The sequence below is a fragment of the Mobula hypostoma genome, chromosome 12 (assembly GCF_963921235.1).
Source record: "Mobula hypostoma chromosome 12, sMobHyp1.1, whole genome shotgun sequence".
Classification (NCBI taxonomy): Eukaryota; Metazoa; Chordata; class Chondrichthyes; order Myliobatiformes; family Myliobatidae; genus Mobula; species Mobula hypostoma.
Genome location: NC_086108.1, coordinates 56,363,916 through 56,379,966, shown reverse-complemented (window position 1 = coordinate 56,379,966; position 16,051 = coordinate 56,363,916). Strand labels below are relative to the sequence as shown.

Below are 16,051 nucleotides of genomic sequence, written 5' to 3'. Positions count from 1 at the left end.
GGAGAGAGCTAGCGAAACACAAGGAGTGATTCTTGTAACAATAACATAGGTCAATTTAAAATCTCTTATTGTAAAAGTATTGTAATTCTTTACTAAGGAAGTAGTACAGGATATTTAGAAAAGCATAATCAAATGAAGGTACTGGGTTAGAGTTCAGGTTGTTGATAATATATTGGTACATGCAGAGGACAGGCTAATTAACAGAAAATAGGAAGTATGGATAAACAAGTTATTTTTAGGTTGACAAGCTGTAAGCATTGGGTTACCATGGGATCATTGTTGGCACCTCAGCTGTTTGTAACATCCATGTGCCTATCTAATACTTTCTTTAATGGCCCTAATGTATCTGCCTCTTCTACCATCCCTGGCAGGGCATTCCACACACTCGCCATTTTCTGTGTAAAAAAACCAAACAAACAAAAAAAACTTACCTCTTATTTTTCCCCCATGTTTTCCACCAATCACCTTAAAATGATGCCCCTTCATATTAGCCATCTCTGTCCTGCGCAAGCGTATCTGGCTATCCACCCTATGCCTCTTATCATTTTGTACACCTCTATTAAATGACCTCTCATCCTCTGCTCCAAAGAAACAAACCCTAACTCACTCGATCTTTTATCATAAGACATGCCATCTAGTCCAGGCAGAATTACGGTAAATCTCTTCTGCGCCCTTCCTAAAGCTTCCACATCCTTCCTATGAGGCGAGGAGAACTGAACACAATATTCCAAGTGTGGTCAAACCAGAGTTTTGTAGAGTTGCAAATTCCCTCATAGTTCTTGAACTCAACCTGCTGACTAATGAAGGCCAACACATTCCTTCTTAACAACTCTATGAACTTGCACAGCAACTTTGAGGGATCTATGGACATGGACTCCCAAATCCTTTATTCTTCCACACCACACACACAAAATGTTGGAGGAACTCAGTAGGCCAGGCAGCATCTATGGAAAAGAGTAAACAGTTGTTTCGGCCTGAGACTCTTCATCAGGACTGGAGAAAAAAAGATAAGAAGTCAGAGTAAAAAGGTACGCGGAGAGGGGAGAAAGAAATACCAGGTGATAGTAGGTGATAGGTGCAACTGGGAGAGGGAAAGAGGTGAAGTAAAGAGCTGGGAAGTCAATTGGTGAAAGAGATGAAGAGCTGATGAAGAATCTTGGCCCAAGGCATCAACTGTTTACTCTTTTTCATAGATGTTGCCTGGCCTGCTGAGTTCCTCCAGCATTTTGTGTGTATTGCTTGGATTTCCAGAATCTGCACGTTTTCTCTTATTTGTGATTCCTCCACACTGCTAAGAAATCTTGCCATTAACCTCGTATTCTACCTTCAAATTTGACTTTCCAAAGTGAATCATTTCACACTTTTCTGTGTTGAATTCCATCTGCCACTTTTCAGGCATCTCTGCATCCTGTCAGTATCCCACTGTAACATACGATAACCTTCTACACTATCAACAACTCCATCAACTTTCATGTCATCTGCAGCCTTACTAACACCACTGATCACCCACCTGATCACTCCATCTTTAACTATCCTCTGCCTTCTGTAGGCAAGCTAAGTTACTAAAAATTGCTGAGAAAGCAAGATGTTAAGAGGGCACTAACCTTATGCAGATGTATTTGAATTTGGTGGGTGGGCAAGAATCTAGCAGATGGTTATGTGAGGTTATCCACTTTGGTAGAAGAATGAGAATGCAGAATTCTGTTTAAATGGAAAAAGTCTTCAGAGTTTGCTTAACAGATGAGTGCAGGGGTACTCAAATGCTAAATACAAAATTAACATGTAGATAAATTAGGTAATCATAAGGCATATATTGCAAGGAAAAGGAATACAAAAGTAGAAAGTCTTGCTACAATTCTAGAAAGTCGTGCAGTTTTAGTTTCCTTTAGAACATTCACAAAGTTGATTTCTGGTGTGATGGTGTTGACTTAGGTGGTGAAGTTCAGTCTCTGCTTGTTTGATTTTAGAATAATGAAAATTGATATTATTGAACCATTTAAGGTTCTATGGGAGCTGAAGTTTACTTGCTTTAGCACTGAACTGACTACAGCTGTGGCCTGCAACCATCAGCACTCACCTCAGTACTGAACTGGCTCTGCAGCTAATAGGCTCCTGGACCGGCTTCACTTGCCTCAGCACTGAACCGGTTCCGTGGCTGTGGACTCACTTTTGGGGACTCTGCTGTTCATGTTCTTGACGTTACTTGTTTACTTTTTTCAATTGCTTGCACAATTTCTTCTTTTTCACAATTTGGGGGTTTGACGGTCTTTGTTGTGTGGATTTTTAATGGGTTTTAATGTGTTTCTTTGTCTTATGACTGTCTGCAAGAAGACAAATCTTAAAGTTGCGTGTAGTGTAGTGTACATACTCTGATAATAAATGTACTTTTGCCAGGACAGATGCTGGGTGGATGTTTTTCTTCATAAAAGAATCTAGAATTGGGTGGCATTGTTTCAGAGTAAGGAATCTCCCACTTAAGATAGAAAGGAGGAGGATTTTTTGAGCAAATAAATGTTGGTAATTCTCTATCCCAAGGCACAGTGAAGGCTCAGTTATTAAACATATTCAAAGCTGAAGCAGATCTTTGGATTATATGGCAAGGATTTTGAAGAAGGGTAAGAATGTGGAAATGAGGCCATGATCATATCAACCTTAAATTTTGCTGACTGGCTGGATAGGCTTAAGAAGTCTTGTAGACTGATACTTATGTTCTTCTGTTCCATATTAGACTCTTAAGCATGTATCATATGCCTGCTAAATAGTGTGGTGCAATGAATTTTCCAGGTTTTTGTAGTTCATCCATTCATAATAGTCCACTGTGTTATCATCTACTTATTCCATACTAAACTGCTGGGTCTAAGGATGAAAAGTTAATTAATATGGATAAAAGCAAAGTTTGGAATGAATGCCAGAATAGTTTTTTTAAAATGGTAGGCAGTGTATCAAACTGATCTCAAAATGAAATTTAAAAAAATACTTCATAGCCATTTTGTGGATGTTGCACATATACCTTTGTATTGGATTTAAGTTTTAATGATGGGGAGTTTTTATTAAATGGATTCTCTGTTTGCAGAGAAGTTCCTAATAAGATGATATTTCATGATCAGTTGAGTAAAATGTTAAGAAATAATTACAATTGCTAGAATTCTGGAAGAAACCCAGATTATAGTCTAGGATTATATTTTTATGTCACATAAAAATTGTGTTTTGTTGACATTCAGGACCTACTAGCAGTAGGTTATGGAAGCTTTGGATATAAGGAACAAAATGGAGGATTGATTTGCTGCTGGTCACTGAAAAATCCAATGGTAAGTTGTAAGTTGTTGAAACATTCATAACTCATGCAATATTTTAATTGTGCCTCTGGTTTCCTCCAAATGATTTACAGTAGAGTTTTAACTTCTAGATCTTTTTCATCTCTTGGTTGAACACAAGAGACTGCAGATGTTAGAACTCAGATGCAAAACCCAAAAAGCTGGAGCATTTCAGCAGGAATTCAGCAGGTCAGGCAGAACTTATGGAGGGAAATGTACAGGTGACTGGCACAACCTCATCAACATCAGTGAGACCCAAATCAGATTTGGGGACCACCGTGGAGTGCCTTCAGCCAGGACCTCCCAGTGGCCAGCCATTCTAATTCTCTTCCCCATTCCCACACTAACGTGACAGTCCTGGCCTCTACCAATGTCAAGTTGAAGCTAGATGAAGATGGGAGGAACAGACTCTACCTTAGTAGTCTCCAACCTGATGGCATGAACACAGATTTCTTTAAATTCTGTTAACCACTCCCATCTATCCCAGTTTTTTTCCCCTTATTGCACCATCCCATCACTCCATCTGCTAATTAAATTTGCTGACGACACTATATTGATGGGCCTTATCTCAAACAATAATGGGGTGGCCTACAGAGAAGAAGTCATCTCTGACACAGTGGTGTCAAGAAAACAACCTGTTCCACAATGTCGCAAGAACAAAGGAGATGGTTGTGGATTACAGGAGGAATGGAGACAGGCTAACCCCTATTGACATCAATGGATCTGGGGGTTGAGAGCGTGAACTGCTTCAAGTTCCTCGGCATCCACATCACCGAGGACTTCACATGGTCTGTACACACCAGCTGTGTGGTGGAAAAGGCACTACAGCGCTTCTTTCACCTCAGACAGTTGAGTAAGTTTGTTATGGGCCCCCAAATCCTAAGAACCTTCTACAGGGGAACAATTGAGAGCATCCTGACTGACTGCATCACTGCCTGGTATGGGAACTGTACCTCCCTTAACTGCAGGACTCTGCAGAGAGTAGTGCGGACAGCCCAGCACATCTGTAGTTGTGAACTTCCCATGATTCAGGACATTTACAAAGACAGGTGTGTAAAAAGGGCCCATAGGATCATTGGGGACCCGAGCCATCCCAATCACAATCTACTCCAGCTGCTACCATCCGGGAAGTGGTACTGCAGCATAAAAGCCAGGACCAACAGGCTCCGGGACAGCTTCTTCCACCAGGCCTTCAGACTGATAAACTCACGCTGACTTAAGTGTACTCTATATTACATTGGCTGTTCTATTTATTATAAATTATTGTAAATTGCTATGATTTCACATTGCACATTTAGATGGAGACATAACGTAAAGATTTTTACTCCTCGTGTATGTGAAGGATGTAAGAAATAGTCAATTCAATCTTATTTCCCTCCCCTACACTCTCAATTTGCTGATCATCCAGTCTTCACACTGGTTTCCCCCGCCCCCCCCACCTTACCTTCTCTGAGAGGTCCATTGTCCTCTTTATCAAATTCCATTTTTAGCCCTTTGTCATTTCCACTCATCACCTACTAGCTTCTTAGCACCACAGAAGTGTAGTGGTTAGCATTACATTATTATAACTCGGAGTGTCGGAGTTCAATCCTGGCATCCTCTGTAAGGAGTTTGTAAATCCTCCCCGCGTGTTCTGGTTTGTTCCCACAGTCCAAAGACTTACCAGTTAGTAGGTCAACTGGTTATTGTAAATTGATGTATGATTAGGCTAGGGTTAAATTGGCAGCTTGCTGGCGGCACAGCTTGAATGGCCAATGTGGCCTATTTCATGCTGTATCTCTAAATACAAATAAAAATTCCCACTCCCACCCCCACCTGCCTACCACACATACCACCCGTACCTGGATCCAGCTGTCACTCACTAGGTTTTGCTCAGCCCCTTCCCACCTTCACCTTTTTTATACTGGCTGTATCCCCTCTTTCTTTCCAATCCAGATGAATGGTCTTGGCCTGAAATAGCAACTGTCCATTTCCCTCCACAGTTTCCTTCCTGATTTGTTAAGTTCATCAAGCTTTCTGTGTGGTGCTCTACATCTTTTGGTGGTTTACTTTTTAATGCAGTTATAAATTATGTAAGAGCAAGGTTTAGCTATTGACAACCTTTATGTAATTTTAACAACGCTACCTTAGCAGCAAGAGTAGGTCAAATGTCCACTTGACCCTGTTTTAATGAGATCCTAGATATTCTGAACCTGGTTCCAAATATAGGTTCCTATACACCTCACTATAGGAAGGATGTGGAAGCATTGGAAAGGGTACAGAGGAGATTTACCAGGATGCTGCCTGGTTTAGAAAGTATGCATTATGATCAGAGGTTAAGGGAGCTAGGGCTTTACTCTTTGGAGAGAAGGAGGATGAGAGGAGACATGATAGAGGTGTACAAGATAATAAGAAGAATAGATAGAGTGGATAGCCAGCGCCTCTTCCCCAGGGCACCACTGCTCAATACAAGAGGACATGGCTTTAAGGTAAGAGGTGGGAAGTTCAAGGGGGATATTAGAGGAAGGTTTTTTACTCAGAGAGTGGTTGGTGCGTGGAATGCACTGCCTGAGTCAGTGGTGGAGGCAGATACACTAGTGAAGTTTAAGAGACTACTAGACAGGTATATGGAGGAATTTAAGGTGGGGGCTTATATAGGAGGCAGGGTTTGAGGGTCGGCACAACATTGTGGGCTGAAGGGCCTGTACTGTGCTGTACTATTCTATGTTCTATATACTCCCCTGCCAGTTCCAATGAAAATTGACTGAATCCCTGTAGATCAAATTATATCTTGGTCTTGAATGTATTTAATATTTCTTTCATCCTTCTGCATCTGCAGATTTTCTTGTCTTTCATCCTTCATTTCTGCTGGAGATTCATGATCCTTTAAGAGAAAAAAATCTTCTTTCTTTTCATCTTAGATTGGCACCCCTTTATTCTGAAACTGAATTCTCTATTTTAAACAACCTGTTTGATCCTGTTGCACCCTTTGGAATCATGTATATTTCAAAAATTTCTCATATCTCTAAACTCCACAGGCCAAACCTGTTGAATTTTGCCTTGTACATCAACCCCTTCATCTCAGGAATCAACATGTGGAGCCTTCTCTGAACTACCTCCAATGCAAATATATGCTTCCTCAAAAAAGAAACATACGTAAGACTCTTATGTAGTGTTTCCAGGTGTGGTCTAACCAGCATATTGTACAGTTGTAACCAAACCTCTACATTTATTCTTCGTCTGATTTGTTTCCCAATGTACAGGGATATTACATTAATGCTTTTTCAATGCACAGGGACTTTGCTTAAACCTAGAGAATTTTGAAAGATCATAGCTAATTTATCCACTATCCCTTCAATGTGTGAAGATGTTATTAACGATGTTGTAGCAGGGCCTTCAAACAAAAAAATATATTCAAGGTAACCTAGCAAAGTTAACATAATTATGTCTCATTTTTGACCAAGTTATTGGAACTCTTTGAAGAAGATGTGCAGTATATAAAAGATGGATGTACTATATTTTTGGTAGGCGTTTTGTAATGTTTGTTCCATAAGTCTGAAGTGGAAGTTAAAGCTTGTGATTAGCATAATCACAGAGGTAAGATAATGGTTTAGATAAGAGATTATTTGGCTGACAAGAAATAGAGGAGAGCATAAATGGATTATTTTCTGGTTGGCAATGTATAGGTGGTGATGTACCGCAGAGAGTATTCTTAAATGAATCCTTAATATTTTACAATTCATGTAAAAGGTTTGGGTGAAGGTGCTGAGGGTATGGTTGCTAATTTTGCTGTGATGCAAAACTAAACCAGGAAGTAACTTGACACATGGACACAAGGATGGTACAAAGGGATTTATGTAAGCAACTGAGTGGGCAAAGATGTAGCAAAAATGGTTTGATATGGGAAAATGTGGCATCCATTTTGGCAGGAAAATTAAAGATAAGTATATTCTTTAGGTAGTGAGAGTTTCCAGAATTCTGAGCAGCATGATTCACAAAAAACTAGTGTATAGGTGTAATACTTGCTCTGCCTAGCGGCATGATCTCAGGAGTGTTAACCTCCTGCCCGGCCAAACTTTCGAACTCCCGTTTGGGTGGATGCTGCGTGAAGTGTCCCCTGTGTCAGATCAGTACCCCGAAATAACAAACAGTACACAATATGCGGTTAGACAAGTAAGATTTTTTAACTCTTAATTTGACTATGAGACTAATAGGAAAATAAAATATAAAACAAAAGGCGCCAATAATCTTATTAAACAGTCCAGTGCACAAATCGTTGGAGCTCACAGATTTTCCTTCGCTGATCCTCCTTCGATCGTCGTCAACCTCCCGCCCAGAGCCCAGGGGGTCGGGCAACCCACCGACTCCTCAAGTCAAATCCTTTTTCTTCATCCTCCTTGTGCCTTCTCCCCAAGGCCCGCGCAAACTAACAGCTTTAGACAGACAAGAAAGAAATAACATGTCTCCCATTGGATAAAAGTCCCGTAATCACTAGTTATAACCCAAACATGCTGCTACAGAAAACCCATTACCTCAGCAGTTAACATTACAGAGAAGCCATTTTATTAGCCAGTTAACATAAAAGAGAAACCCTTACATAGGCACAACAAGTAATTAGAAGAGTAAATAGAATATTATAATTTATTGCCAGGTGTTTGAATATAAGTTTAAGTTATAAGGTTAAGTTTATGTTTAAGTTGTATAGAACATTGGTGATGTCACATCTAAAATAACGTACAGCGTATGATGTTTGTTTAATGTTGTCATAGCTGGGGGTGGTAGTGGGTATAGAGAGCTCCAAATGGTGTAAGACTCTTAACAGCTTCTGACAACCAAGTCCAACTCTTGGCCTACATGTGTGGCTTAGCTACCAGGCCCAGAAGAACTGTTTCTACGGACAAGAGAAGTGGCAAAGGTTGACCATTGGCACCTCAAAACTAGGTGCCTCGGGAAGGTGGGGCTCGTTAGCCTTGGATGGAAGCCTGCCTAGGAGAAGGAAAACTCTGATTTTAAACTTCCGCTGCATTGTGGCCATACCCACTCATGGGAAAGGCTTCAGGAGTAAACCCTGAGGAGCCAGAGTCCCAAGGCAGTTCGATCGTAAACACAAAATACTCTGCAGACGCTGGGGTCAAAGCAACACACATAACACGCTGGAGGAACTCAGCAGGTCGGGCAGCATTTGTGGAAGCGAACAGTCAACGTTTTGGGCCGAGACCCTTCATCCTGACGAAGGGTCTTGGCCTGAAATGTTGACTGTTCATTTCCATAAAGGCAGTTTGATGTTGTTTACAATTTCACTCTGGCAGCCTCTGTGACGACACTGGTGCCAAGCTGTATCAGTGCATGCCCTTCCCTTGGACTACATCAGTGGTGTGGAGAGGGGAACTCGCTGTATGGGCAACAGCCGGTTCTTCACCCCCCCCACCCCCAACAGGCTTGTGCCCTGGAGAGGACACAGTCCACCAGAGGCACAAACCTATGATCCCCTGAGATTGATGGCTGCCTACTATGACTATATGATATTGATCCCCTTATTTAAGGGAGGATGTAATTACTTCTTAAAGAAACTTTGTAGACTGATACATGGAATAGGCATGTTGTCTTGTGGGAAAATATTGGGATCTAGGCTAGACTCGTAACCACTGGAGGTCATAAGAGTGCAAATTGATTTGATTGAAAATATCCTGAGGGCTCTTGACATGATGAGTTTGGGGAGAATGTTTCCTCTTATGGAAAATTTATAACTATGGGATACTGCTTCAGAATAAGCGTATTGCCCACTTAAGATGGAGATGAAGTGAATAATGAAGAATTTTTGACCTGAAGTGTCACTTCTGTTCATTTTCCTCACTTCTGTTCATTTTTCCACAGATGCTGTCTAATGTCCCCTTTATTTTCAACATTTTGTTGTTTTTTTTAAACTTATGAAGCAAAGTTATTCTCAGAGGGTTGAGGGTCCTTGGAATTCTCTTTCCTCAAGGGTGGTGGAAACAGTATCATAGAGTAATTTTAAGCTGAAGTTAGATTAATTATTGAAAAACATGGGGTTACTAGGGACAGTTAGTCATTTGGAGTTCGGGTACAGTCAGGTCATCCATGATTTTATTGAATGGATGAGCAGGCTTTAGGGGCAGCATGGTAGCTGATGCCATCATGTTTAAATCTAGATTTCTTTAAGCAGACCGAACTTAATGAACTACTGCTAACTGTGACTACATTTGCTACCTAGTTTACCATGTTGCTTCTAGTTATTCCTGCAGGATGAGATAATAAGAATAGATTGTATTGCGTGACCAAATTTTATTGTTTAAGAAAATAAGTAGGATCAGAAGAATGCAATTTTGTATTTAACCAGTTTATTGTAATGTGGGCAAGACAGCACATTACCCATCCTTCATCATCCTTGAAAAGATTACGGCAAGGTTCCTGAACTTATACAGCCTTTCTGCTGTCTTCCCTCACTGCTGTTGAGTGGGGAGTTATAGGACTGGGGCCTGTTAACGTGGAAGGAATAGATGTATATTTCCAAGCAAGGGAGGTGTGTATCTCTGAGAGGAACCTGCTGTTGGTTGTTTTCTGATGAACTTGTTGCTTTTGTCCTTCTTGGCAGAAGATTCTGTTAAAGTAACCATGGTAACTACATGGTGCATGGTTTTGAAGCATTGGTTCCAATTGGTACCCACCGTCATCATCGTCTGAACCCTTAGTGCCTAGGTGGCACATGGGGACTCCAATTTGCCCATGGGATGTATAAAATGTTGCTAGCAGTGAAAACTAGTGAAAACTATTTGATTTTATTTAGATCAATTTCTTTTGTGCTACAAACACTATTTACAGAATACATGCAGCTTACTTCACATAATCATAAAACTAGGGTGAGCAACTTCCCCACATTTCAGATGAATACTGTATTTTTATAATGGCTTACTATGAAGAAGGATATGTTTATTTAGATCACTGCTTGTCAACCTGAAAACTTCTACCCAACTTATCATCAGCTATCTTGTTTCCCTGCAGCAGTCTCTACCTTTTTAGAAGCACTTGTCTCCAATTTAAGATGAGCTTCAAGAAATAAGTCTATTTGACAGAGTTGCAATCTATTAATATGTACAATATATATAAAAAAAAAGGTGAATATTAGATCGATGCTTTTTGAGGCCTTTATGCAGATCTACACACCTACACTGACATTCTTTCAGTTACGTTTTTTCATATGGCTAATGGTTCGACAGAGACCACTTGGACTGAAGGCCCTGTTTCGAAAACATAAAAAACCTACAGCACAATATAGGCCCTTCGGCCCACAATACTGTGCCGAATATGTACTTACTTTAGAAATTACCTAGGGTTACCCATAGCCCTCTATTTTTTAAGGTCCATGGACCTATCCAAGAGACTCTTAAAAGCCACTATTGTATCTGCCTCCACCACCGCCACGGGCAGCCCATTCCACACACTCAACACTCTCTGCATAAAAAACTTACCCCTGACATCTCCTTCCAAGCACCCTAAAACTGTGCCCTCTCGAGTTAGCCATTTCAGCCCTGGGAAAAAGCCTCTGACTATCCACACGATCAATGCCTTCCATCATCTTATACGCCTTTAGAGGGTCACCTCTCATCCTTTGCCGCTTCAAGGAGAAAAGGCCAAGTTCACTCAACCTATTCTCATAAAGCATGCTCCCCAATCCAGGCAACATCCTTGTAAATCTCCTCTGCACCTTTTTGAAAGTTTCCACATCCTTCCTGTAGCGAGGTGACTAGAACTGAACACAATACTCCAAGTGGTTTCTGACCAGTGTTCTATATAGCTGTAACATTACCTTTCAATGAACTCAATCCAATGGTTGATGAAGGCCAATACTCTGTATGCCTTCATAACCACACAGCAGCTTTGAGTGTCCTATGGACTTGAACTCCAAGATCCCTCTGATCCTCCACACTGCCAAGAGTCTTACCATTAATACTATATTCTTCCATCATATTTGACCTACCAAAATGAACCACCTCACACTTATCTAGGTTGAACTCCATCTGCCACTTCTCAGCCCAGTTTTGCATCCTATCAATGTCCCGCTGTAACCTCTGACGGCCCTCCACACTATCCACAACACCCCCAACCTTTGTGTCCACAGCAAATTTACTAACCGATCCCTCCACTTCCTGATCCAGATCATTTATAAATGTCACAAAGAGAAGGGATCCCAAAACAGATCCCTGAGGCACACCACTGGTCACTGACCTCCATGCAGAATATGACTTGTCTACAACCACTCTTTGCCTTCTGTGGGCAAGCCAATTCTGGATCCACAAAGCCAGGTCCCCTTGGATCCCATGCCTCTTTACTTTCTCAATAGGCCTTGCATGGTATACCTTATCAAATGCCTTGCTGAAATCCATATACACTACATCTACTGCTCTACTTTCATCAACGTGTTTAGTCACATCCTCAAAAATTTCAATCAGGCTGCTAAGGCCTTTGACAAAGCCATGCTGACTATTCCTAATCGTATTATACCTCTCCAAATGTTCATAAATCCTGCCTCTCAGGATCTTCTCCATCAACTTACCAACCACAGAAGTAAGACTCAGTGGTCTATAATTTCCTACGCTATCTCTACTCCCTTTCTTGAATCAGGGAACAACATCTGCAGCCCTCCAATCCTCCTGAACTTCTCCCAGATCATTGCCAGAGGCTCAGCAATCTTCTCCCTCGCCTCTCACAGTAGCCTGGGGTATATCTCGTATGGTCCTGGTGACTTATCCAACTTGATGCTTTCCAAAAGCTCCAGCACATCCTCTTTAATGTCCAGATGCTCAAGCTTTTCAGTCCACTGTAAGTCGTCCCTAAATCGCCAAGGTCCTTTTCTATAGTGAATACTGAAGCAAAAGTATTCATTAAGTACCTCTGCTATCTCCTCCGGTTCCATGCACACTTTTCTACTGTCACACTTGATTGGTCCTATTCTCTCATGTATTATCCTCTTGCTCTTCACATACTTGTAGAATGCCTTGGGGTTTTCCTTAATTCTGCTTGCCAAGGCCTTCTCATGGCCCCTTCTGGCTCCTAATTTCATTCTTAAACTCCTTCTTGCTAGGCTTATAATTTTCTAGATCTGTATCATTACCTAGTTTTTTTGTACCTTTCATAAGCTTTTCTTCTTGACTAGATTTTCAACAGCCTTGTATATCACTGTTCCTGTACCCTACCATCCTTTCCCTGTCTCATTGGAACATACCTATGCAGAACACCACGTAAATATCCCCTGAACATTTGCCACATTTCTGCCGTACATTTCCCTGAGGACATCTGTTCCCAATTTATGCTTCCAAGTTCCTGCCTGATAGCTTCATATTTCCCCTTACTCTTACTTTTGTGCTGTAGTGTTCTATGACTCTACATTTCCAAAAATCTACTGAATTAGTTGAATTCTTTAGGAATACACTTGTGCACAACTTAGCACTGCTCTGCAGAGTAATGATTTGTTATAGTCCTCTTGGTCCTCCAGTCCAAAATGTCATATCTGCATTTCTCCTGCATTTATATATAAAAAAAATCTGCAACTGTGCTGGTAATCAGGCAGGAATCCCTACCATCCTGTGGTACACAAATGCATTCCATAGTTCCCTTTTTTCACGTTCCAAGTACTAGTGCAGGTTTTGATTTTGTGTGATAGTGTATGAGTTGAGGGTAATTTAGCAACCCATTTTACATCTCTCAATTATTATTCGGGGAAATTCCATTTCTTTAGAAGAACAATGTTTTTCAATCAGAATGTGATAATTGATGTACTACTACTTCCACCCTCAAAAAATGTACATTTGCATTTGTACTAGTGGCCTGAGCGCGTCTATCACTGTGAAAGTGGTGTTACAGCATTGGATTTCTCTTCGGATAGCCCCAATCTGCTGGCAGTTGGCTTCTACAATGGACTTGTGGCTATCTACAATGTACGCAACTCTGAAAATGGATTGCTTCTGGACAGCAGGTGAGATCACCAAATTATTTTGGTTACCATGACAATGCGGTGCTGAGCATCATCTTTTATCTTTTTTCCTGAATTGGTTGAGTTCCTGAACTTATGCAGTTCTGACTGCTAAGTCAAAAGAGAGATGCACTCCACAAGACTTGGTTCCAGTAACAGATTGTAGTAAGAAATAAGGCGCTAAATACTATTTAATGCATTTGGGCATACAGTGTCTCCATCTAACTCAAGGATTTACCACTGCGGAATTGTTTGAATGTTGGCAATTCCATTTGGATCTATCAGCCAAAGTTAAGATTCATTCTGTTGTTTTTAGAGCACTGAAATAATTTTAACCAAGTGTTTATTTGCCTCTCAGTTGAATGATCACCAGCTATCTTTGTAACTATTAGCCCTTTAATAAGCTGGAACCTGTATTAAGTTATTTGCAGTGATATAGAACCACTGGCATTTACCAGTTTAAATGGCAGCAAATCCATATTTTCAAACTTCCCCACATTGGAAATCCCAAACTCACTTGTCAATATTTAGTGGTGTATGGTTAAGTACACCATATATTCAATTCCATTAATTTCAATAGTGATTTTGAATTTCTTTATTTTTAATTTTTCGCATCTAGACAAGTCAGGGCCACGGCAGTTGCATTTGTCAAGGGTTTCAGGGAAACCTTGGTAGCAGTTCTTCCTTAGTGCATTAGGTCCAAATACTGGGATCTGGGACACTTTGACTGTGCAGGATAGTGGACCTGGCAAGTTTGGGTATGGGGTGACTCCAGGATGTGAAATGTGGGTGGTGGTGATGAATGTCAGCAACACCTTGTTTGTTGTTCATGGACAAGTACTCTTAAAAAGTTGAAAATCATATTTCAATTGGGGACTTTAGAAAAAAATTGTCATTTTTATCATTTGTAGTAATGATATGAATAAGCACATTGGCCCTGTCTGGCAACTGAAGTGGACTGAACAGGATAGAAATTCCAAAGGGGATGAAAAGGAAGGGACATTGTTCTCTATTGCTGCAGATGGTAGGATTGCCAAATGGACTCTTGCAAAAGGACTGGAATCATCCGGTAAGCCTTGAATCCAATCATAGAGTGTTGGAGATGGGAAGAAGCAGTAAATTACTGTTTATTTTGCTACTCTTAAGTTGTCTGTAAAGTACAACTGAATAAGGAATTGAGGCTTCAATTTTGCAGCTTCAGTTCCAAGGTTAAATTTCACTTAAAACAAGTATTTGTACATTATAATTCATTGTTGTTGTTGTTCAGTTGTTTAGTCGAGTCCAACTCTTTGTGACCTCGTGGACCATAGGGTTCATAGAGTTTTCATGACAAGATACAGAAGTAGATTGCCAGGTCTTTCTCCCACGCAGATACTGCTGCTGCCCAGGCTGGGACCCGGCTGGGTTTGAACTCAGGGTCATCTGCCTTGAAGTCCCTTGCTGATGTCACTACACCTCCAGACAGCCCATAATTCATTACAATTTCTTATTTATTTATTTGGCTGAGGCTGAATAAGTTTCAGGCAAATAAATAAATAAATCCTCACTTGTGCTGTTATCACAGGAATGTGAACTCATGATGTTTCATTGTGTAACATTCATTTTATACCCCAGATTTAATGAGGATAAAACGAACAAGTGTACAGACATCTAAAAAAATTATTACTGATAAAGAAAAGAAGAGTGAAGCATCCATATCTCGCCAAGCGCCAGGAATGTGTTTTGATTTCCACCCAAAGGTATGTTTAATAAAATCTAAACTTTTGGAACATAGAGCATTTCAGCATGGTACTGGTCCTTTGGCCCACAATGTTGTGCTGACCTTTTAACCTAATCTAAAATCAATCTAACCCTTTCCTTCCACATATCTCTCCATTTTTCCACATATCCCTCCATTTTTCCATCATCCATGTGCCTATCTAGACACATGCGGAGCAAGCCATTTTTGAATTCTTCGGTTTTTTTTTCATCGGTGTTCAGAGAGGCGGGGCTGCGCAGGCGTGTGACGTCAGGCAGTGAAGCGTGGAAGATTTAAAAGGAACAGAGCCTTATACAGTGGGCAGCGTAGTTTGCGAGCTGTGGAGTGAGCCGGGAGCAGAGTGAAGGCTTAAGGGCTTCAGCTCAACGGGCTTAGGCGGAAATGGGCGAGGCGACGAGGGTTTGGTATTCATTTTTTGTTGTTATTTGAGGAGGGGGAAGTATGAGTGTATTATAGAGCAGATTGTTGTTCTCGGTGCCAGATGTGGGAGGTCCTGGAGTCTCCAGGCCACCCGCACGTCCACATCTGCGCCAGGTGCGCCAAGATGCAGCTCCTAGGAGACTGCGCTAAGGAACCGGAGCTGCAGCTCAATGACCATTGTCTTGTCAGGGAGAGTGAGGAGTTGATAGAGAGGAGTTACAGGCAGGTGGTCACACCGGTGCCACGGGAGGCAGACAAGTAGGTCACAGCTAGGAGGGGGAAGAGGAAGAGTCAGGTAATAGAGAGTACCACAGTGGCTGTACCCCTTGACAATAGGAGTACTGTTGGGGGGGGGTACAGCTTACCTGGGGGAAGTGACAGTGGCCGTGCCTCTAGCACAGAGTCTGGCCCTGTAGCTCAGAAGGGTAGAGAAGGGAAGAGGAGGGCAGTAGTAATAGGGGACTTGATAGTAAGGGGGTCAGATAGGCAATTCTGTGGACGCAGTCCGGAGACCCGGATGGTAGTTTGCATCCCTGGTGCCTGGGTCCGGGATATTTCTGATCACGTCCAAGAGATCCTGAAGTGGGAGGG

At 41.4% G+C, this 16,051-nt stretch overlaps 1 protein-coding gene across 1 annotated transcript in view; it reads left to right on the top strand.

The window, feature by feature from the left end:
- dnai4 (dynein axonemal intermediate chain 4) overlaps positions 1-16,051 on the top strand; it is a 96,776-nt gene that overhangs the window by 54,748 nt on the left and 25,977 nt on the right. Inside the window, exons 10-13 of the mRNA XM_063064950.1 lie at positions 3,222-3,308; positions 13,133-13,284; positions 14,193-14,350; positions 14,896-15,020. Coding sequence (XP_062921020.1) covers positions 3,222-3,308; positions 13,133-13,284; positions 14,193-14,350; positions 14,896-15,020 — 522 coding nt within the window. The remainder of the gene's footprint in view (positions 1-3,221; positions 3,309-13,132; positions 13,285-14,192; positions 14,351-14,895; positions 15,021-16,051) is intronic.